Below are 24,297 nucleotides of genomic sequence, written 5' to 3'. Positions count from 1 at the left end.
TATTCAGAAATTTAAGATCCATGGGACTGAAGCAAACCTCCCTGGACGTGGCCACAGGAGGAAAATTGCTGACAAATCTTACAACAGGATAATGACCCAAAACATACAGCTAAAAACACCCAAGAATGGCTAAGAGGAATACATTGGACTATTCTAAAGTGGTCTTCTATGAGCCCTGATCTAAATCCTATAGAGCATCTTTGGAAAGAGCTGAAAGCAAATTTTGGCAAAGTGCCAACAATTTTGTCTGGCGCGCACCAGGGCAAGTGGGAAGCGCGAGGCTAAGTGCCAGAACTGGTGCATCTTATATATGCTCCATTCTTGGTGCGGCTGAGAGCTGATATTTTTAGTCTGGAATGGGGCCAATGTCCATGTTCCCTTTGTAGGCTCTTAATATCAGCCCGCAGTTGTCTGCCAGGCCTTTGCTAGTTAATAACTATAGGGGGACTTTATGTCAATTTTTATTTTGAGCGGGCCCCCACTTTAATAACTAGTAAAGGCTAAGTATACAACTGAGAGCTGATATTAATAGCCTGGGAAGCTCCATGGGTATTACCCCCTTCCCAGGCTATAAACATCAGCCCACAGCCATCTGCTTTACCTCTGCTGGTTATGAAAATTAAGCCCATGCAATTTTTATTCATAAAAATAATTTAATTAAAAACATGTTCACTAAGCTGCACACACATACTGTGCTAATTATATGTGTGACTGACCTCTTTATATCTATTCTATGTATACAGGGTAGGCCATTTAGATGGATCCACCTGGGTGGGCCATTTATAAAGTTGGATCCAAAATGGCCACCTTCAAAATGGCTGCCATGGTCACCACCCATCTTGAAAAGTGTTTCCCCTCCCATATACTAATGTACCACAAGCAGAAAGTTGATATCACCAACCATTCCCATCTTATTTAGGTGTATCCATATAAGTGGCCCACCCTGTATATATTGTTTGTAATCTATCTGTTCTATTCGGTTGCGTCACGATGTGATTCTACTGTACACGGCAGATGAATTGCCGGCTTTTCATGAAATATACTTTATATGTGTTTATTGAAGTATATTTCCTTGGAAAAATATGTGTAAATGACAGAGTAACTCGCTATGTCAAAGTTCATGTTACAATCGTATTGCAATCAAATAGCAATTACATGGCATTCGGATGTCAGTCGGATGCTAGGTGTGAAAAATCGGATTGTACTCGCATGAAAATTGCATGGCACTGTTTATGACATTAGTCCTACTTTTCTAGACCAAAATCAGAACTTTTTTTTCATGGTAATGGGTACAAGCACTCAAAACCTAATCCTCTGAAGCCATTGTCACCTGTACACAAGCAAAAATAAGACAACAATATCTCTCTCCTGTCCAAAATTGAATGAATAGTTACCAACGCTGTAATCAATCTGTCCGACATGTGCTCATAATAATAATAATCTTTACTTCTATAGCAGCAACATACTCTGCAGCGTTTTACAATTCGACAGTTCATATACAACAGTCCTAACAAAGTTAATGATAATACAATAATTAATGCCAAGATATTGATGACCCTGCCCATATGAGCTTACACTCTACAATGTGGAGGGAGTGACACAAAGTACAGGGGCTTATTTACAATGATGGTCCATCTATCTTGAGGAATTGGGGGTGGATAAAGGTTGGATGAGCTAGTCACCAGCCAATTTTTGTAGTGCTTTTGGGTGCAAAGGACTTTGATGGAGGTTTATGAGGCAACCACTCCCGCTGAAGAGCAGGGGAAAATGACTCCCTGCAGCAAGAGCGGGCCTATGAACTGTGATAACCTCAGTGAGATCAGCGCAGTTCACCTTGAAAAATCAGGGTGTGAACAAGCCGTTCTACCCAGATTTTCAACGTGAGTGGTTACCTCAGGTCACCGTTTATTCTGATATGCACCTGTCACACAGATGGATTACGGCATGGGACACTTTGGATTCTTTCAACTTTGGACAGGTGAGTGATAGTCTTTTTTTATTTTTGTTTCTTTACAGGTGACCATGGCTTCACTGGATTAGGTGTTAAGGTGAGTATAATGTTTTTTTGGTTTTTTTTTGTTTTTTTTTAGACTTAATTTTACCCTATATAGACAGCAGGGCCTGAATACAACTCTCAACATTGTTCCCTGGTTCCGATGATCACAGGCAGAGCAGGGTACAATGATGTGAGCTGTCTTCAATATAGTAGGTGTAATAATAATAGGAAATACCTCCAGTTAGAAATGTGGTATAGTTTTCCTGATTCTCTATGTCGCTGACCCCATGTCCATGGCATTTCAGTAACTTAGGTATCCATGGTTATGACCACTAGCAACTAACAGTCACTATATCAGTGGTAGTAACCATGGATACCTAAGCTAATGCAATGCTCTGCACATAGGGTGAGGAACATAGCGAGTCAGAAGAACTGTATTACATATTTCCTAATATTGTTATTACACATACTACATATGGGGATGGATGATCAGAGATGGGAATAACCCTTTAAGAATCTTACATGTTTTTATGGTGTATATTTTTATCTGTTGCTATAGATTGTAATGTAATAAAGCTTATTTTTAATCCTACCTTTATTGCTTCAAACTTTTCTGCGTCTGTGTATCATGTTTGTCGATTGTACTTTAAAGGTTCAGTACCATGGGATTTGTGAACAGGTGGCTCACCACTGTCTTAGGTCATAGTTTCATTATACTTTGAGTTGTATAGAATTATGTATATAGAAATTATATAAAATATAAGGCATTGATATTGAAAAGTAATAATATCCGATTCATTCTTGGCAGGTGACTGTGGTGTCAAACCAGATACCTATGAAAAGCATGCCATTATTCCAGCTATACCTCCAGCCCTTCAGAGCAAAAATCAATCATCGGAGCCTTTTCAATCAGTCACCTATTTGGATTCATCACAGACTGTTAAGCAAAATGAAAGCTGCAAAAGTGATGTTGAACATCAAATAATTCCCACAGAGAAGAAACCATTTTCCTGTTCAGAATGTGGGAAATATTTTAAACGTAAATCACAATTGCTTACACATGAGAGAATTCACACAGGAGAGAAGCCATTTTCCTGTTCAGAATGTGGGAAATGTTTCAGCCAGAAAGCACATCTCCTCAGGCATCAGCGAAGTCACACAGGAGAAAAGCCATTTTCATGTTCAGAATGTGGGAAATGTTTCAAAGAGAAAGCACATCTACGTAGGCATCAGCGAAGTCACACAGGAGAAAAGCCATTTTCATGTTCAGAATGTGGGAAATGTTTCATGGTTAAATCAACACTTCTTAGACATCAGAGAAGTCACACAGGAGAAAAGCCATTTTCCTGTTTAGAATGTGGGAAATGTTTTAACCGTAAGTCAAATTTGGTTACACATTACAGAAGTCACACAGGACAGAAGCCATTTTCATGTTCAGAATGTGGGAAGTGTTTTACCCATAAGTCAACTTTGCTTACACATTACAGAAGTCACACAGGGGAGAAGCCATATTCATGTCCAGAATGTGGGAAATGTTTTACCCAGAGATCAGATCTTCTTATACATCAAAGAATCCACACAGTAGAGAAGCCATATTCATGTCCAGAATGTGAGAAATGTTTTTTCCAGAGATCAGATCTTCTTATACATCAAAGAAAACACACAGGAGAAAAGCAATTTTCATGTCCAGAATGTGGGAAGTGTTTTATCCAGAGATCAAAGCTTCTTAAACATCAAATAATCCACACAGGAGAAAAGCCATTTTCATGTTCAGAATGTGGGAAATGTTTTAACCGCAAGGCAAATTTGCTTACACATTACAAAAGTCACACAGGGGAGAAGCCATATTCATGTCCAGAATGTGGGAAATGTTTTATCCAGAGATCAGATCTTCTTATACATCAAAGAAAACACACAGGAGAGAAGCCATATTCATGCCCAGAATGTGGGAAATGTTTTACAGAGAAATCAAGTCTTCTCAATCATCAGAGAATTCACACAGGAGAGAAGCCGTATTCATGTCCAGAATGTGGGAAATGTTTTAGTTCGAGTTCTAATCTTGTTGCACATCAGAGAACTCATACAGGGTAGAAACCATTTTTTATGTTCAAAATGTGGGAAATGTTATTTTTGGGAATCATCTTCATCATCTAAAATCTCATGTAGAGTGAGAAGGAAATAAATAATAAGGGCTATTAATAAGGCAGGAGAGTTACATTTAGTTGACAAAGCAGTGAAACATTGTAAGCACAAAGGGGCTTTTGCTGGAGGTTTGTGTCAATCCTGGCACCTTAGCTCCTGGATTCTCAGCTTACAGGGGGGATAGAAAATGGTCTGTACTAGAAGGAATATCTCCTATTTGAAAGGGCACAGCTTGGCTCATTGTCCATTCATAGACAGCATCGTTTAATCCATTCCTGACTTGCGCTGTATATATGGCGCAGTAGGAGCTGTGTTCCCGCACACTACGGTATAGATATGGCGCTGTGATCAGCTAGGTCAACGATCTGTCATTATACAGTTGATGTCTTATCCGGGGATAGTGTACAAGAGTAAAAAAGATTAAAAAAAAAATTGTAAAAATTTGTTTTTAAAGTACAAAAAAAGAAACTATTAATCCAATAAATATATTTATGTTTAACCCCTTAATGACTGCCAATACGTCTTTTTACTGACCTGAGATATAATAGAATAGCATCCCCATACAGGAGACAATCCAGCAGCTGTCAACTGTACATTATAGCTGACAACTTGCTGTATCACAAACGATCAGTGTTGACACAGTCCATATCTGTTTAACCCCTTAGTTGTTGCTGTCAAAAGTGACTACATCAAATAAATGGTTAATAGATTGTGGGGGCTTCTGCTTTAACCTAATTGACACACAGAGATCATGATTGTGTGGTCCTGATGTTTGCCATAGCAGTTCATGGTCAAATAGCGGCCTTAGAGTCTCCCGGCTATAGCGAGCGGTTCAGAAGTGAGCGACATTTAGATGGTAAACAAACACTTTTTCATTGCTGCTATACCACTTTGCATTAATTCCTGAAAATCACCTGAAGGGTTAATAAACTATCTAACAGAAGTTTTCAATGTGGCAGGAGGTGCTGTTTTTAAAATGGTATCATGTTTGGGGTTTTCAATATATAGCACCCCCAAAGTTACTCCAAACCTGAATAGGTCCCTGAAAAAAATAAATTGTGTAAATTTCCATGAAAAAGTACTGCTACATTTTTAAACCTCCTAAAAGGCTAACAAAATAAATTAGCATTTTAAAAATGAAATGGTTCTAATGTAAGGCAGACATGTGGGAAATGTTATTTATTAATGTTTTTGTGTGGTATGACTATCTGGATTAAAGGGATAATCATTCAAAGTTTGAAAATTGCAATTTTTTTAGATTTTTGTCAAGTTTCTGATATTTTTTTGTAAATAAACACAAAACATATCAGCCTAAATTTACTATTATCATAAATTACAATGTGCCATGAAAAAACAATCTCAAAATCAATGGGATTTGTTGAAACGTTCCAGAGTTATCACCATATAAAATGACATTGCTTAGAATTTATAAAATTGACCCCGTCACTAAGGGGTTAAAATAAAAAGTGGTTATCCCTTCTAGAATGACCCGACCTATAAAACTGTCCCATTGTCCCCTTCAATGAACTCCATAAAAACAAAAAAAGGCAAAAAGCTATGCTTTATCATGATATTGCTGAGCAAAAATGGAAAAATATGCGATAAAAAAATGCACATTGTACAGCTGAAAACGTAGTCTCTAAGTTTACTTTGTATAGCTCCCACCTCCTGTTGCAAAGATTTATTCACACATAACATCTTGTCTGCCAGTAACTCTGACATTGCCCCAGCAGAATCCTCTTTTGGTTGGAGTATCCTGTAATACTATTGTAGGAACTCTAGGATTCTGATAGCATGGGGCAATGAACAGACAGAAACAGGTTACTTGTGCAAACAGTGTATTTTTACACAGTGATAGTGTGGGAGGAACGGCCCCCGTTGAGTGTCCGGGCCAGAACCAAGGGAGCCGTCATCTAGGTTCCGGGGGAAACTGTCCTCGGGGGACGGACCGTTGTGACCGACAGATGGGCTGGGGGAGGGACCAGTGTAAAGGAGGCGGGGAATTCCCGGGACGATGAGTCAGCAGACTGGGACAGAAGCAGCAGGAGACCGTGGGAGCGACAGAGCCAGAGTGACTTACCAGTGCCAGGGGAGATGCTCACGGAGGACATCAGAGGGACGGCGCCGGGACAACTATCCAAGACTCGCTGCCGTCTTATCTCAGCCCGCGTCCGTTGCCGCCTCGCCTCAGCCCGCGGCTGTGGCCTGCCCGTGGTCGCTCGCTGCCGCCTCCTGTCTCCCGCCACCTGCAGCCGCCCTGCTCTCACCCATGGCAAGTCCAGTGCTGTCGGCCGCCACCACTGTCCCGCTCCGGTCTGTGGAAAGGGCCGGACCTTTGCTCACCGCGGAGTCCCCGTCGCAGCTGCTAGTTGCACAGGTGGCCTATCACCTGCCACCCCGCATGGCCGCCGCTTGCCCCAGTCCAGGGGCTGCAGCCCATCCGTCCAAGGACTCCGCCGGGGCCTGTGGGGATCCAGTGTCATCAGCGCGCCGGAGCGCGCGAAGACTTCGTCAACTCCTCAGCAACTGGGCCCAGCGACTACTACTCCGAAAGACCACCATCCCGAACGGCGAGAGACATCTGGACGGCTAAGTTGACTATATAATTAAGGACCCGAAGTCGGCCATACCGCGGCCCTATAGTGACCAGCTACTGCCGGAAGTAGTCGTGTTCTACCCGTTTGTGTTTGCTTGTATAGAGCCCATGCGAGGGCAATCCATGTTACCCCTTTTGTTAATCAGGCCGTGACTGAGGAAAGTTCCCTCTAGTCTTATAAACGTTGCTATAGAAAGCACCAAATTGTCTCGCGACTCGTCACTGCATCCTGCGTATCTGCAAACCCCACATTTGGCGTAGTCGGCAGGATGCAGTCTCCAAGCACGGACAACGAGGACCCCTGGCCCAGTATTTCTTTGGGGGCTATGCTAAGCAATCTACCCAGGTTCTCCGGCAGCAATACTATGCTGTGGAATTGGATGGAGCGTATGCGTGGGTTATTTAGGATGCATCTGCTTGCCCCTGACCTAGAGGCAGAGGTGGCCCTGATGGCGTTGGACGGGGAAGCCAGGGATACCGTAATGTTGAGGCCCAAGGGCAGCGAAACACCTTCGTCAGGGTGCTACAGATCTTAGAAGAGGCCTATGGGGACCCGACCGATGCGGGGGAACTGATAACCCAGATGTTTAGATGCATGCAGGAAGAGGGGGAAACAGTGACCCGGTATATGAAAGTTTTGCAGGAAATGTTTTTAACCATTGAAAGGAAGGGTGGAGTCGGTGTGGGGACCGTGCAAGTAACATTACGTGACCTGTTAGTGACCAGGCTACGAGACACCTTGACAAGACAGGCTTTGCGAGAGCGGGTGCGAGTGGACCCACATCTGACCTTTTCCGAAATAGGGAAGGAGGCACGGGTTCTGGAACAGGAGCAAGAGGTGACGGTCCCTGTGGGGATGGCTCGGAGTATCGAAGCATCCGTAAGCGCCCTGAGCGAATCCCACTGGGTACAAGAAGTGAAGCAAGAGATACAGAGTATTAAAGGTGAACTGGCCGAGGCCAAGAAAGTGGCCACAAGGAGTCGACCAGGGCCGGGTGAGGGAGGCATGAACCATCGCGGCCCTCGTCTAGGTCGGTCCCAGTGACCATTTGCCTGTTATGATTGTGGAGAATTGGGGCACTCCGCCCGAGAGTGCCCGCATTCCAGGGGGAACCCGCCCCGCTGGCCAAGAAGAGCAGAAAACCCTGAGCCGTGGTGGCGTCGCCCGGAGCCCACCACATGAGATGGAGGGAGTCATGAAGATCTGACCGCGCGGTGCCCAGTGGTATGGGCAGAGATCGAAGGCCATGCCGTATGATGCCTAGTAGATACGGGATCGCAAGTAACAACCATGCCAGACACTTACTTTCGGCAGCATTTTACCGAGGCAGTGGGATCTCAGTGGGGGACCATGATAAAGTTGGTTGCCGCCAACCAGCTACCAATTCCTGTCGTTGGAGTAGCCTGGATGCAGATTTCGATAAGCGGCAAATCACTTGGCCGCCGGGGAGTGGTCTTGACCTGGGGAGACACAAGCAGCAAACATCCGGTTACCCTGGGTAGAACATACTATGAGAGTTCGGCAACCTCCTCCTCAATGAGCCCACACAAGAGACTCTGAGCCACTGGGGTTCTCGTACGGCCCAAGGGCAGGTCTTCCAGCGGTTGGTGCGGGAGGCGCGAGTGCTCCAGGAGGGTGAGGTGCTGGGCAAAGTCGTCGCGTCGGCGGCCCCCCGCTCATGCTTCCTCCAGGGCAAACGGTGTGGCCCTGCCGATCTGCGCCCCGATGCCACTGGAGGGTGTGGAGGTGCAGGTGGAACCCTGCTACTCAGCGCCTGCACCCTGGCATACTGGTAACCCGCTCCCTGGCCACGGTGCGGGAGGGGACCATCCTGGTGCGTTGTGTCAACCTGGAAGACCAAGATATCGCCCTGAAGCCATGGGCCGAAATGGCCAAACTAGTGAGGCCTTTGGAGGAGATGCTGCTGGACCCCTCGGTCCAGTTGAAGGTGCAGCCCTAAGATCCTTGGGCAGTAACGGTACGAACCCAACAGACTGCCATATCCTCGACCCAGGAGAAAGGTCGAGCCATCCTGGAGAGAATGCGGGCCGAACTTTCCGGTCTACCGCCAGCCCAACTTCTCCAGGTAGAGACACTTCTAGGACAATATTACAGTGTCTTCGCCCGTCATGAGGATGACTTTGGATGTACCACAGCCATCACGCATGGGATCCCCATGGCAGGGGCGGCCCCCTTCCGGGAGCGATATCGGCAAATACCACCGCAGCTATACCAGGAAGTGAAAACTCTATTAGCTCAAATGCTTCGGAAGGGGGTCATACGAGAAAGCCAGAGCCCCTGGGCGGCCCGCATTGTTCTGGTTCGTAAAAAAGATGGCACTCTGCGTTTGTGTGGATTATCGAAAGTTGAACGCCTGCGCCATCAAGGATTCGTATCCACTGCCCCACATAGAAGAGTCTCTGTCCGCCTTGGGGAACGCGACATACTTTTTGGCTCTAGACCTGGCCAGTGGGTACTGGCAGGTGCCGTTGTCGGAGGAAGACAGAGCCAAGACGGCATTTATTCTTCCCATGGGACTGTTCGAGTTTAATCGGATGCCGTTCGGGCTGGCCAACGCTACAGGAACCTTCCAGCGGCTGATGGAGCGGTATCTAGGAGACCTCAACTTTGAAGCCACGTTGATATACCTGGATGATATCATTATCTATTCCACCACGTTCGAAGACCACCTGCAGAGGTTGGGGCAGGTGCACGGCCGGCTGCAGAAGTACGGGTTGAAGGTAAAGCCCCAGAAATGCCACCTGTTCCACACCCACATCGAATATCTGGGGCATACCGTCTCGACGGAGGGTGTCAGATCATCCTTGGAAAAGGTTGCTACCATCCAGGGGTGGCCTACCCCCGAAATGGTGAAAGACGTTCGGGCCTTCCTGGGGTTGGCCGGCTACTACCATCGGTTCGTGAAGAATTTTGCATGCCGAGCCCTGCAGAACCTGCTGAAGGGGGCTCCAGCTGGGGCAAATGGACGGAAGGTCCAGTGGCAACAACCATAAGAGGATGCATTTCAAGATCTCAAAGCTGCACTCTCGGACGCCCCGGTATTGGCATATGCGGATTTCTCGTTACCGTTCATCCTGCATACCGACGGGAGCCTCTAGGGACTAGGAGCTGTGTTGTCACAGGTGCAGGACGGCCGAGAGAAAGTGATCGCCTATGGTAGCCGGTCGCTGCATGACTCCGAACGAAACCCGGACAATTACAGCTCCTTTAAGCTCGAGCTCCTCGCAGTAGTGTGGGCAATTACGGAGCGGTTTGCAGAGTACCTGGCCTGCTCCGAGGTGGTGGTGCGGACTGATAACAACCCATTAGCCCATTTGGAGAATGCCAAACTGGGAGCCCTAGAGCAGCGGTGGGTGGCTCGGATGGCCAAGTTCAACTACACGATCATCTACAAACAGGGAGCTGAAAACGTGCATGCTGACGCATTCTCCAGAATCCGACACACCACCCCTGGGAGGAATTGAGACGACGAATTAGAAGGGGAAGAGACGCCGTTCGCCCTCACCACCGCTGCGCTTACTGCTAACGTGCAAGTAGCACCTCATCTGGGTCCCGTAGGGGGAATATTAGAACAGCCACGCGACAAGTGGATTCAGCAGCAACAAGAGGATGGAGAGATTGGACTCCTGCGCCGATGGGTGGCCACCGGCAAATTGCCCACTGGCTCACAGAGACAGACTTTGACCCAGGATATGTTGCTGATGTTGCGCCAGTGGGAGAAACTAGTTATCAAAAAGGGACTTTTATATCAGAGAGCTGTGTCACGAACAATGTCGGCGACAGTATGGCAGGTGATCGTGCCCGGAACCCATCTGAGCCAACTGGCTCGGGAAGCCCACGAAAAGGGGGCTCACTTTGGTGCTCAAAAGATTTTGCAATGGTTGCAGCAGATAGTGTACCATCCACGCTTGCACGCTGCTGTGGAAGAAGTTTGCCGAACCTGCCACCCGTGCGAGCTCGCTAAGCCTCCCGTGCAACAAGTCCCGGTGCAGACAATTGTAACATCAGCTCCCCTCGAGCTCCTCACGGTGGAGCCTACCAGGGGTATGAACATTGCCTCGTTATGGTGGATAATTTCACCAAGTTCGCCGTGGTTACCCCCACCTGAGACCAAACAGCGGAGTCAGCTGCCTATGCGGTTTGTAAAAACTTTATCCAAGTGTATGGCTGCCCGCAATGAATACATTCGGACCAAGGAGCGTGCTTCCTAGGAAGAGTCATGGAAGAACTACATCGTCTCTACGGTATTGATAAGTCTCGGACTATACCATACCACCCGCAAGGGAACGGAGCCTGCGAACGATTCAATCGGACACTAATCCAAATGCTGCGTACCCTAGAGAGTGACCGAAAGGCCCGCTGGCCTGAATACGTCCCTGAGCTGGTGTGGTTATATAATAACCGGGTGCACCGGGTGACTGGTTACACCCCCTACTCATTGCTGTTTGGACGGGAGGGCAAAGGAATCACGGAAGTGGAGTTAAGCCCGGAGGAACTCCAACCCTGGACCGGAGTATCCTCGTGGGTCCGAAACCACCGGCACCGGCTGCAGACCCTCCACCGAATCGTCCATACAAAGCTCCAGGATCTATAACACCCGGGGGGAGCGCTGCCCCCACCAATTGACTTCCAGACTGGGGATCAGGTACTCGTACAAGATCAGTGCCCCCAGAACAAGTTGGAACCACGGTGGGAGGAGAACCTGTACCGAGTGTTGCGCAGGATAAGCCCCGATGGGCCTGTGTATGAAATACAATCCGAAGGAAACGACGCACCTCTCACTCGTACTGTGCACCGAAATATGTTGTGCCCCTGTGCCTTCACTGATCCCATGCGACCCGAGCCGATCCCTCAGGTCCATGACCCGATCCCTCAGGTCCCCGACCCCCTGTCACCAGTCTGGGACCTGGATGACGAAGAGGACTTCCCAGCCACATCTGCGAGCCCTCCAAGTAGTGACATTGCAGCAAACCCAGTTAGCCCGCCAGAGTCGACCAGCCTACCCCCCATCTACCACCCCAGAACGTCCCACCACAGTCGAACTTAGACGTTCCGAGCGGTCAGCCGCTGGCAAGCCCCCTGAACGCTACGAACAGGACCAGTTCGTATGGCAACAAGAACTGTCATCTCCAAAGACTAACCCGAGTCTACGAAAACCCTCGCCCGAGGACTGGCGAGCATACAGGTTGGGGGAGTGTGGGAGGAACGGCCCCCGTTGAGTGTCCGGGCTGGAACCAAGAGAGCCGTCATCTAGGTTCCGGGGGAAACTGTCCCCGGGGGACAGAGTTTGGGGACGGACCGTTGTGACAGACAGAAGAGCTGGGGGAGGGGCCAGTACAAAGGAGGCGGGGAATTCCCAGGACGACGAGTCAGCAGACCGAGACAGAAGAAGCAGGAGACCGTGGGAGCGATTGAGAGCCAGAGCGACTTACCAGTGCCAGGGGAGACACTCACGGAGGACATCAGAGTGACGGCGCCGGGACGACCGTCCGAGACCCACTGCCGCCTTATCTCAGCCCGCAGCCGTTGCCGCCTCACCTCAGCCCGCGGCCTGCCCATGGTCGCGCACGGCCGCTGCCGCCTCGCCCCAGCAAGTCCAGTGCCATCGGCGGCCACCACTGTCCCGGTCCGCGGCAAGGGCCGGGCCTTTGCTCACCGCGGTGTCCCCGTCGCAGCTGCACAAGTGGCCTATCACCCACCACCCCGCATTGCCGCCGCTTGCCCCAGTCCAGGGACTGCAGCCCATCCGTCCAAGGACTCCGTCGGGGCCTGTGGGGCTCCAGTGTCATCAGCACGCCGGAGCGCGCAAAGACTTCGTCATCGTCTCAGCACCTGGGCCCAGCGACTACTACGCCATAAGACCACGATCCCGAACGGCGAGGGACATCTGGACGGCTAAGTTGACTATACAATTAAGGACCCGTAGTCGGCCATACCGCGGCCCTATAGTGACCAGCTACTACCGGAAGTAGTCGTGTTCTACCCGTTTGTGTTTGCTTGTATAGAGCCCCTGTGAGGGGAATCCGTGTTACCCCTTTTGTTGATCAGGCCGTGACTGAGGAAAGTTCCCTCTAGTCTTATAAACGTTACTATAGAAAGCACCAAATTGTCTCGCGACTCGTCACTGCATCCTGCGTACCTGCAAACTCCACAATAATACCCCAAACGATATATTGATAACACGCAATGAAAACAGTCCTCAACCTATATAGTAAGTTGGCAGAGTTCCCAAAACAGAGTCCTCACAAAAAAGGTGATCAAAAGGTGAGTGTGACACTCTGGAGACGTGGCGCAGTTCACACTAATGGTTCAGTGAGAGTCAAATCCAGATATGTAGAAAGCGCCGGGAGGTCCAGAACAAGTTCACAAGTTGATTCCAAATGCAGCAAAACACAAGAAGGTCCAAAAGCTGATTCACCAGTTGGTCCCAGAAGTGACGTGAACACAAATGAGTCCTGAAACAAGTTCACATCAAAGTATCAGGTCACTGATAGTTCCCACAGCTCTCACCGGGGAGAGTCAAGGATTGAGGCGACACACAATTCAGAAACACAGTTCTTACCGAGGGTTAAGTTCCAAAGTCAACAAACTAATGGTAGCACGATGAGTGCAGCTTTCCAAAGCAGAGAACACAGAATGTCCCAAGCACAGTAGAAGCACCTTGAGGAAACGAACAGCACAGCTGACGGAAGCAGAAGCAAAATACTCCAGCAAGGGAGGCAGCACCTGAACCAGGTTTTATACAAATGAACAGGAAGTAGGGCACAGAGAAACAGCAACCTCCATCTTGACAAAGGGCAAAGTCATTTAGAAAAAACCCGGAATACTGACGCTCTGTATAGATGTGACAGTAATCCAAACAGCAGATATACGATACTGTTTGAGAAGCGGACAGCTCAATACGGTGTATGGAGAAATGGAAATGTCCGTATATGTATTTCCGGAGTCTCACACACACACGCTGTTTCTGTATAGATGTGACCGTAATGCGAACAGCAGATATACGATACTGTTTGAGAAGCTGACAGCTCAATACGGTGTATGGAGAAATGGAAATGTCCGTATATGTATTTACGGAGTCTCACACACACACGCTATCTCTGTATAGATGTGACCGTAATGCGAACAGGAGATATACGATACTGTTTGAGAAGCAGACACCTCTATACGGTGTAAGTATGGAAAAATGTAAATCTCCGTCTATTTTTTTACGGAGTCACACACACACACACACACACACACGCTGTCTCTGTATAGATTTGACCGTAATCCAAACAGCAGATATGCGATAATGTTTGAGAAGCGGACAGCTCTATACGGTGTATGTATGGAAAAATGCAAATCTGCGGTTTTTTTATGGAGTCACACACATATAGCATGTATTTGTTCATGATACCAGCCGGTACACGGTAGTGTGTGAGGAGCGTACACCTCTATACGGTGTGGGAAAAATATGAACGCATGGTAACTGTGCAGAAAAAAGGAATAAAAGTATTTTTGCTTTGAATAAAGCAGTGTGCACAGCAGTGTGCACACAGCTATGCAGCTATCAGGTAGCCTTATAAGGCAGCCTAATTATCACTGCTGCACACAAAAAAATCCTCCCCTGTCACTGCACACTAACTTGTTGTACAGTGAAAATCGCTATCAGCAAAAGCACAGATTTTTTTTCTTTCCTGCCTAAACACTCTCCCTATTCAGAATCAGCAGCAGCAACCTCTCCCTATGCTAAGATCGGCAGAAGTAAGATGGCGGTCGGCGTTCAGGGCATTTATAGCCACTGTGATGCCACACAAAGCAAGCCAATCACTGCAATGCCCTTCTCTAAGATGGTGGTGGCCGCTGCCCATGTCATCGTGTTGCCCACAGTGTCCGTCCTTGATCATTGGCTGAGAAAAGGCGCTGGAAGCATTATAAGAAACGCGACTTTGGTGCTCGAGTCGGCGACCGCATGGCTGACCTCGCGCTATGGTCAGTTTTCGATCGGCGAAACCCGACTTTAACGAAAGTCGGCGATTTTTGAATTTGACCGACCCGTTTCGCTCAACTCTAGTGACTGCTAGACAGCCTGAATACATGTGTGGAATGCCTGTTTGTTAGGGAATTCCCACATGTATTCAGCCTGTCTACAAGTCGCAAATCATGCAGCTGAGACGAAGAAAACGAAATCTGCGAGCACGCCAAAATACTCCGACATCACCCGAACGCCCAGATTTTTCTTTCTCTGTCACTATTAAAATGACCTTTCAGCATTAGGGCTTTTAGATCTGCGATACTGTGCCCAGGTCTAGAGAAGTGTATTCCTACAGGCGGCTCCAGCTCATTATTCATCGTATGTCTATGTAGATTCATCCTTGTTTGTAGTTTTTGTTTAGTTTCCCCAATGTCTGTCCCTGCATTGCACCTTGTACATTGTATCAGTACCTTGTAACAGTAAGAAATGCAAGACCTGCACCCACATATCACCACCAGATAAGGTCCCCATACCCAACACAAATCAGGACTAGAAGATCATGGAGTCTTCTTTATGTACATCCTCCAATGTCATACACACGGCTCCGCTCCGTACACCTCGTACACACGTGGCTCCGCTCCGTACACCTCGTACACACGCGGCTCCGCTCCGTACACCTCGTACACACGGCTCCGCTCCGTACACCTCGTACACACGCGGCTCCGCTCCGTACACCTCGTACACACGCGGCTCCGCTCCGTACACCTCGTACACACAGCTCCGCTCCGTACACCCCGTACACACGGCTCCTCTCCGTACACCCCGTACACACACGGTTCCGCTCCGTACACCTTGTACACACGCGGCTCCGCTCCGTACACCTCGTACACACGCGTCTCCGCTCCGTACACCTCGTACACACGGCTCCGCTCCGTACACCTCGTACACACGCGGCTCCGCTCCGTACACCTCGTACACACGCGGCTCCGCTCCGTACACCTCGTACACACGGCTCCGCTCTGTACACCTCGTACACACGGCTCCGCTCCGTACACCCCGTACACACGGCTCCGCTCCGTACACCTCGTACACTCGTGGCTCCGCTCTGTACACCTCGTACACACGCGGCTCCGCTCCGTACACCTTGTACACACGCGTCTCCGCTCCGTACACCTCGTACACACGGCTCCGCTCCGTACACCTCGTACACACGCGGCTCCGCTCCGTACACCTCGTACACACGCGGCTCCGCTCCGTACACCTCGTACACACGGCTCCGCTCCGTACACCCCGTACACACGGCTCCTCTCCGTACACCCCGTACACACACGGTTCCGCTCCGTACACCTTGTACACACGCGGCTCCGCTCCGTACACCTCGTACACACGCGTCTCCGCTCCGTACACCTCGTACACACGGCTCCGCTCCGTACACCTCGTACACACGCGGCTCCGCTCCGTACACCTCGTACACACGGCTCCGCTCCGTACACCCCGTACACACGGCTCCTCTCCGTACACCTCGTACACACGCGGCTCCGCTCCGCACACCTCGTACACACACGGCTCCGCTCCGTACACCCCGTACACACACGGCTCCGCTCCATACACCTCGTACACACAGCTCGGCTCCGTACACCTCATATACACACATGGCCCAGCTCCATACACCTCGTACACACACAGCTCCGCTACATCCACATCAGAGAAGCCTCCTGACCCCACACAAAAAACTTCCCCTCATCCAGCACCATGACAACCAGCACATCAGACTCCTGCATACACTGAGACCCCGATCATGTGACCACTGACTCCTCCCCTCCTCTGACCTCATCACAGGTCCTGTGCGCACAGAGGAGCCATATATATGTGGAGTGCGGCTCTGCAGATGGAAGTCGGTGCTGGAGGCTCCATTATTCTCTATGTGGAGTGCGGCTCTGCGGGTGGAGGTCAGTGCTGGAGGCTCCATTATTCTCTATGTGGAGTGCGGCTCTGTGGGTGGAGGTCGGTGCTGGAGGCTCCATTATTCTCTATGTGGAGTGTGGCTCTGCGGGTGGAGGTCGGTGCCGGAGGCTCCATTATTCTCTATGTGGAGTGCGGCTCTGCGGGTGGAGGTCGGTGCTGGAGGCCCCATTATTCTCTATGTGGAGTGCGGCTCTGCGGGTGGAGGTCAGTGCTGGAGGCTCCATTATTCTCTATGTGGAGTGCGGCTCTGCGGGTGGAGGTCGGTGCTGGAGGCTCCATTATTCTCTATGTGGAGTGTGGCTCTGCGGGTGGAGGTTGGTGCCGGAGGCCCCATTATTCTCTATGTGGAGTGCGGGTGGAGGTCGGTGCTGGAGGCCCCATTATTCTCTATGTGGAGTGCGGCTCTGCGGGTGGAGGTCAGTGCTGGAGGCCCCATTATTCTCTATGTGGAGTGCGGCTCTGCGGGTGGAGGTCAGTGCTGGAGGCTCCATTATTCTCTATGTGGAGTGCGGCTCTGCGGGTGGAGGTCAGTGCTGGAGGCTCCATTATTCTCTATGTGGAGTGTGGCTCTGCGGGTGGAGGTCAGTGCTGGAGGCTCCATTATTCTCTATGTGGAGTGCGGCTCTGCGGGTGGAGGTCGGTGCTGGAGGCCCCATTATTCTCTATGTGGAGTGCGGCTCTGCGGGTGGAGGTCGGTGCTGGAGGCTCCGTTATTCTCTATGTGGAGTGCGGCTCTGCGGGTGGAGGTCGGTGCCGGAGGCTCCATTATTCTCTATGTGGAGTGTGGCTCTGCGGGTGGAGGTCGGTGCTGGAGGCCCCATTATTCTCTATGTGGAGTGTGGCTCTGCGGGTGGAGGTCGGTGCTGGAGGCTCCGTTATTCTCTATGTGGAGTGTGGCTCTGCGGGTGGAGGTCGGTGCTGGAGGCCCCATTATTCTCTATGTGGAGTGTGGCTCTGCGGGTGGAGGTCGGTGCCGGAGGCTCCGTTATTCTCTATGTGGAGTGCGGCTCTGTGGGTGGAGGTCGGTGCTGGAGGCTCCATTATTCTCTATGTGGAGTGTGGCTCTGCGGGTGGAGGTCGGTGCTGGAGGCCCCATTATTCTCTATGTGGAGTGTGGCTCTGCGGGTGGAGGTCGGTGCTGGAGGCTACGTTATTCTCTATGTGGAGTGCGGCTCTGTGGGTGGAGGTCGGTGCTGGAGGCTCCATTATTCTCTATGTGGAGTGTGGCTCTGCGGGTGGAGGTCGGTGCTGGAGGCCCCATTATTCTCTATGTGGAGTGTGGCTCTGCGGGTGGAGGTCGGTGCTGGAGGCCCCATTATTCTCTATGTGGAGTGTGGCTCTGCGGGTGGAGGTCGGTGCTGGAGGCTCCGTTATTCTCTATGTGGAGTGTGGCTCTGCGGGTGGAGGTCGGTGCTGGAGGCTCCGTTATTCTCTATGTGGAGTGTGGCTCTGCGGGTGGAGGTCGGTGCCGGAGGCTCCGTTATTCTCTATGTGGAGTGCGGCTCTGCGGGTGGAGGTCGGTGCTGGAGGCCCCATTATTCTCTATGTGGAGTGCGGCTCTGCGGGTGTAGGTCGGTGCCGGAGGCTCCATTATTCTCTATGTGGAGTGCGGCTCTGCGGGTGGAGGTCGGTGCCGGAGGCTCCGTTATTCTCTATGTGGAGTGCGGCTCTGCGGGTGGAGGTCGGTGCTGGAGGCCCCATTATTCTCTATGTGGAGTGCGGCTCTGCGGGTGGAGGTTGGTGCTGGAGGCTCCATTATTCTCTATGTGGAGTGTGGCTCTGCGGGTGGAGGTCAGTGCTGGAGGCTCCATTATTCTCTATGTGGAGTGCGGCTCTGCGGGTGGAGGTCGGTGCTGGAGGCCCCATTATTCTCTATGTGGAGTGTGGCTCTGCGGGTGGAGGTCGGTGCCGGAGGCTCCGTTATTCTCTATGTGGAGTGCGGCTCTGTGGGTGGAGGTCGGTGCTGGAGGCTCCATTATTCTCTATGTGGAGTGTGGCTCTGCGGGTGGAGGTCGGTGCTGGAGGCCCCATTATTCTCTATGTGGAGTGTGGCTCTGCGGGTGGAGGTCGGTGCTGGAGGCTACGTTATTCTCTATGTGGAGTGCGGCTCTGTGGGTGGAGGTCGGTGCTGGAGGCTCCATTATTCTCTATGTGGAGTGTGGCTCTGCGGGTGGAGGTCGGTGCTGGAGGCCCCATTATTCTCTATGTGGAGTGTGGCTCTGCGGGTGGAGGTCGGTGCTGGAGGCCCCATTATTCTCTATGTGGAGTGTGGCTCTGCGGGTGGAGGTCGGTGCTGGAGGCTCCGTTATTCTCTATGTGGAGTGTGGCTCTGCGGGTGGAGGTCGGTGCTGGAGGCTCCGTTATTCTCTATGTGGAGTGTGGCTCTGCGGGTGGAGGTCGGTGCCGGAGGCTCCGTTATTCTCTATGTGGAGTGCGGCTCTGCGGGTGGAGGTCGGTGCTGGAGGCCCCATTATTCTCTATGTGGAGTGCGGCTCTGCGGGTGTAGGTCGGTGCCGGAGGCTCCATTATTCTCTATGTGGAGTGCGGCTCTGCGGGTGGAGGTCGGTGCCGGAGGCTCCGTTATTCTCTATGTGGAGTGCGGCTCTGCGGGTGGAGGTCGGTGCTGGAGGCCCCATTATTCTCTATGTGGAGTGCGGCTCTGCGGGTGGAGGTTGGTGCTGGAGGCTCCATTATTCTCTATGTGGAGTGCGGCTCTGCGGGTGGAGGTCAGTGCTGGAGGCTCCATTATTCTCTATGTGGAGTGCGGCTCTGCGGGTGGAGGTCGGTGCTGGAGGCTCCATTATTCTCTATGTGGAGTGTGGCTCTGCGGGTGGAGGTTGGTGCCGGAGGCCCCATTATTCTCTATGTGGAGTGCGGGTGGAGGTCGGTGCTGGAGGCCCCATTATTCTCTATGTGGAGTGCGGCTCTGCGGGTGGAGGTCAGTGCTGGAGGCCCCATTATTCTCTATGTGGAGTGCGGCTCTGCGGGTGGAGGTCAGTGCTGGAGGCTCCATTATTCTCTATGTGGAGTGCGGCTCTGCGGGTGGAGGTCAGTGCTGGAGGCTCCATTATTCTCTATGTGGAGTGTGGCTCTGCGGGTGGAGGTCAGTGCTGGAGGCTCCATTATTCTCTATGTGGAGTGCGGCTCTGCGGGTGGAGGTCGGTGCTGGAGGCCCCATTATTCTCTATGTGGAGTGCGGCTCTGCGGGTGGAGGTCGGTGCTGGAGGCTCCGTTATTCTCTATGTGGAGTGCGGCTCTGCGGGTGGAGGTCGGTGCCGGAGGCTCCATTATTCTCTATGTGGAGTGTGGCTCTGCGGGTGGAGGTCGGTGCTGGAGGCCCCATTATTCTCTATGTGGAGTGTGGCTCTGCGGGTGGAGGTCGGTGCTGGAGGCTCCGTTATTCTCTATGTGGAGTGTGGCTCTGCGGGTGGAGGTCGGTGCTGGAGGCCCCATTATTCTCTATGTGGAGTGTGGCTCTGCGGGTGGAGGTCGGTGCCGGAGGCTCCGTTATTCTCTATGTGGAGTGCGGCTCTGTGGGTGGAGGTCGGTGCTGGAGGCTCCATTATTCTCTATGTGGAGTGTGGCTCTGCGGGTGGAGGTCGGTGCTGGAGGCCCCATTATTCTCTATGTGGAGTGTGGCTCTGCGGGTGGAGGTCGGTGCTGGAGGCTACGTTATTCTCTATGTGGAGTGCGGCTCTGTGGGTGGAGGTCGGTGCTGGAGGCTCCATTATTCTCTATGTGGAGTGTGGCTCTGCGGGTGGAGGTCGGTGCTGGAGGCCCCATTATTCTCTATGTGGAGTGTGGCTCTGCGGGTGGAGGTCGGTGCTGGAGGCCCCATTATTCTCTATGTGGAGTGTGGCTCTGCGGGTGGAGGTCGGTGCTGGAGGCTCCGTTATTCTCTATGTGGAGTGTGGCTCTGCGGGTGGAGGTCGGTGCTGGAGGCTCCGTTATTCTCTATGTGGAGTGTGGCTCTGCGGGTGGAGGTCGGTGCCGGAGGCTCCGTTATTCTCTATGTGGAGTGCGGCTCTGCGGGTGGAGGTCGGTGCTGGAGGCCCCATTATTCTCTATGTGGAGTGCGGCTCTGCGGGTGTAGGTCGGTGCCGGAGGCTCCATTATTCTCTATGTGGAGTGCGGCTCTGCGGGTGGAGGTCGGTGCCGGAGGCTCCGTTATTCTCTATGTGGAGTGCGGCTCTGCGGGTGGAGGTCGGTGCTGGAGGCCCCATTATTCTCTATGTGGAGTGCGGCTCTGCGGGTGGAGGTCAGTGCTGGAGGCTCCATTATTCTCTATGTGGAGTGCGGCTCTGCGGGTGGAGGTCAGTGCTGGAGGCTCCATTATTCTCTATGTGGAGTGCGGCTCTGCGGGTGGAGGTCAGTGCTGGAGGCCCCATTATTCTCTATGTGGAGTGCGGCTCTGCAGGTGGAGGTCGGTGCTGGAGGCTCCATTATTCTCTATGTGGAGTGCGGCTCTGCGGGTGGAGGTCGGTGCTGGAGGCTCCATTATTCTCTATGTGGAGTGCGGCTCTGCGGGTGGAGGTCGGTGCTGGAGGCTCCATTATTCTCTACGTGGAGTGCGGCTCTGCGGGTGGAGGTCGGTGCTGGAGGCTCCATTATTCTCTATGTGGAGTGCGGCTCTGTGGGTGGAGGTCGGTGCTGGAGGCTCCATTATTCTCTATGTGGAGTGCGGCTCTGCGGGTGGAGGTCAGTGCTGGAGGCTCCATTATTCTCTATGTGGAGTGCGGCTCTGCGGGTGGAGGTCAGTGCTGGAGGCCCCATTATTCTCTATGTGGAGTGCGGCTCTGCGGGTGGAGGTCGGTGCTGGAGGCTCCATTATTCTCTATGTGGAGTGAGGCTCTGCGGGTGTAGGTCGGTGCTGGAGGCTCCATTATTCTCTATGTGGAGTGCGGCTCTGCGGGTGGAGGTCGGTGCCGGAGGCTCCATTATTCTCTATGTGGAGTGCGGCTCTGTGGGTGGAGGTCGGTGCAGGAGGTTCCATTATTCTCTATGTGGAGTGCGGCTCTGCGGGTGGAGGTCGGTGCCGGAGGCTCCATTATTCTCTATGTGGAGGTCGGTGCCGGAGGCTCCTTTATTCTCTATGTGGAGTGCGGCTCTGCGGGTGGAGGTCGGTGCCGGAGGCTCCATTATTCTCTATGTGGAGTGCGGCTCTGCGGGTGGAGGTCGGTGCTGGAGGCTCCATTATTCTCTATGTGGAGTGCGGCTCTGCGGGTGGAGGTCGGTGCCGGAGGCTCCATTATTCTCTATGTGGAGTGCGGCTCTGCGGGTGGAGGTCGGTGCCGGAGGCTCCATTATTCTCTATGTGGAGTGCGGCTCTGCGGGTGGAGGTCGGTGCCGAAGGCTCCATTATTCTCTATGTGGAGTGCGGCTCTGCGGGTGGAGGTCGGTGCCGGAGGCTCCATTATTCTCTACGTGGAGTGTGGCTCTGCAGGTGGAGGTAGGTGCTGGAGGTTCCATTATTCTCTATGTGGAGTGCGGCTCTGCGGGTGGAGGTCGGTGCCGGAGGCTCCATTATTCTCTATGTGGGGTGCGACTCTGCGGGTGGAGGTCGGTGCTGGAGGCTCCATTATTCTCTATGTAGAGTGCGGCTCTGCAGGTGGAGGTCGGTGCTGGAGGCTCCATTATTCTCTATGTGGAGTGCGGCTCTGCGGGTGGAGGTCGGTGCTGGAGGCTCCATTATTCTCTATGTGGAGTGCGGCTCTGCGGGTGGAGGTCGGTGCTGGAGGCTCCATTATTCTCTATGTGGAGTGCGGCACTGCGGGTGGAGGTCGGTGCTGGAGGCTCCATAATTCTCTATGTGGAGTTTGGTTCTGCGGGTGGAGGTCGGTGCTGGAGGCCCCATTATTCTCTTTGTGGAGTGTGGCTCTGCGGCTGGAGGTCGGTGCTGGAGGCTCCATAATTCTCTATGTGGAGTGCGGGTGGAGGTCGGTGCTGGAGGCTCCATTATTTTTCTATGTGGAGTGCAGCTTTGCGGGTGGAGGTCGGTGCTGGAGGCTCCATTATTCTCTATGTGGAGTGCGACTCTGCGGGTGGAGGTCGGTGCTGGAGGCTCCATTATTTTTCTATGTGGAGTGCAGCTTTGCGGGTGGAGGTCGGTGCTGGAGGCTCCATTATTCTCTATGTGGAGTGCGGCTCTGCGGGTGGAGGTCGGTGCTGGAGGCTCCATTATTCTCTATGTGGAGTGCGGCTCTGCGGGTGGAGGTCGGTGCTGGAGGCTCCATAATTCTCTATGTGGAGTGCGACTCTGCGGGTGGAGGTCGGTGCCGGAGGCTCCATTATTCTCTATGTGGAGGTCGCTTCTGGAGGCTCCATTATTCTCTATGTGGAGTGCGGCTCTGCGGGTGGAGGTCGGTGCCGGAGGCTCCATTATTCTCTATGTGGAGGTCGGTGCTGGAGGCTCCATTATTCTCTATGGGGAGTGTGGCTCTGCGGGTGGAGGTCGGTGCTGGAGGCTCCATAATTCTCTATGTGGAGTGCGGCTCTGTGGGTGGAGGTCGGTGCAGGAGGTTCCATTATTCTCTATGTGGAGTGCGGCTCTGCGGGTGGAGGTCGGTGCCGGAGGCTCCATTATTCTCTATGTGGAGGTCGGTGCCGGAGGCTCCTTTATTCTCTATGTGGAGTGCGGCTCTGCGGGTGGAGGTCGGTGCCGGAGGCTCCATTATTCTCTATGTGGAGTGCGGCTCTGCGGGTGGAGGTCGGTGCTGGAGGCTCCATTATTCTATATGTGGAGTGTGGCTCTGCAGGTGGAGGTAGGTGCCGGAGGCTCCATTATTCTCTATGTGGAGTGCGACTCTGCGGGTGGAGGTCAGTGCTGGAGGCTCCATTATTCTCTACGTGGAGTGTGGCTCTGCGGGTGGAGGTAGGTGCTGGAGGTTCCATTATTCTCTATGTGGAGTGCGGCTCTGCGGGTGGAGGTCGGTGCCGGAGGCTCCATTATTCTCTATGTGGAGTGCGACTCTGCGGGTGGAGGTCGGTGCTGGAGGCTCCATTATTTTTCTATGTGGAGTGCAGCTTTGTGGGTGGAGGGGGGCCTCAGGCAGCACAGGGGGAGCAGAGACAGCGAATGGTTTTCCAGGCAGCACACATCTGTATGAGGAGAAATATATATATATATACACGTCTGTATGTATGAGGAGAAATATATATATTTATACACGTCTGGATGAGGAGAAATGTATGTATATACACGTCTGGATGAGGAGAAATATACGGTCATGGCCATAAGTTTAGAGAATGACACAAATATTAATTTTTACAAAGTCTACTGCTTCATTTTTTCTAATGGCAATTTGCATATACTCTAGAATGTTATAAAGAGTGATCAGCTTAACAGCAATTACTTGCAAAGTCAATATTTGCCTAGAAAATTAACTCTATCTTCAAAACACATTTCAACATCATTGCAGCCCTGCCTTAAAAGGACCAGCAAACATTGTTTCAGTGATTGCTCCATTAACACAGGTGTGGGTGTTGATGAGGACAGGGCTGGAGATCAATCTGTCATGATTAAGTAAGAATGACACCACTGGACACTTTAAAAGGAGGCTGGTGCTTGGCATCATTGTTTCTCTTCTGTTAACCATGGTTATCTCTAAAGAAACACGTGCAGT

General features: G+C 51.8%; 2 protein-coding genes across 2 annotated transcripts in view; both read left to right on the top strand.

The window, feature by feature from the left end:
- LOC141094351 (uncharacterized) overlaps positions 1 to 24,297 on the top strand; it is a 336,208-nt gene that overhangs the window by 206,712 nt on the left and 105,199 nt on the right. The window contains 2 exon segments of the mRNA XM_073580189.1: positions 2,805 to 4,083; positions 15,048 to 15,051. Of these exon segments, the coding sequence (XP_073436290.1) occupies positions 2,805 to 4,083; positions 15,048 to 15,051 (1,283 nt within the window).
- LOC141094299 (uncharacterized) overlaps positions 19,513 to 24,297 on the top strand; it is a 238,851-nt gene continuing 234,066 nt past the window's right edge. The window contains exon 1 of the mRNA XM_073580136.1: positions 19,513 to 19,613. The gene's annotated coding sequence lies outside the window, so the exon portion shown is untranslated. The remainder of the gene's footprint in view (positions 19,614 to 24,297) is intronic.

This window comes from Dendrobates tinctorius, unplaced genomic scaffold (assembly GCF_039654945.1).
Source record: "Dendrobates tinctorius isolate UK_male_01 unplaced genomic scaffold, ASM3965494v1 ptg000063l, whole genome shotgun sequence".
Classification (NCBI taxonomy): domain Eukaryota; kingdom Metazoa; phylum Chordata; class Amphibia; order Anura; family Dendrobatidae; genus Dendrobates; species Dendrobates tinctorius.
Note: the sequence above shows the minus strand (reverse complement) of the source record. Positions and strands in the feature narration are given on the sequence as shown.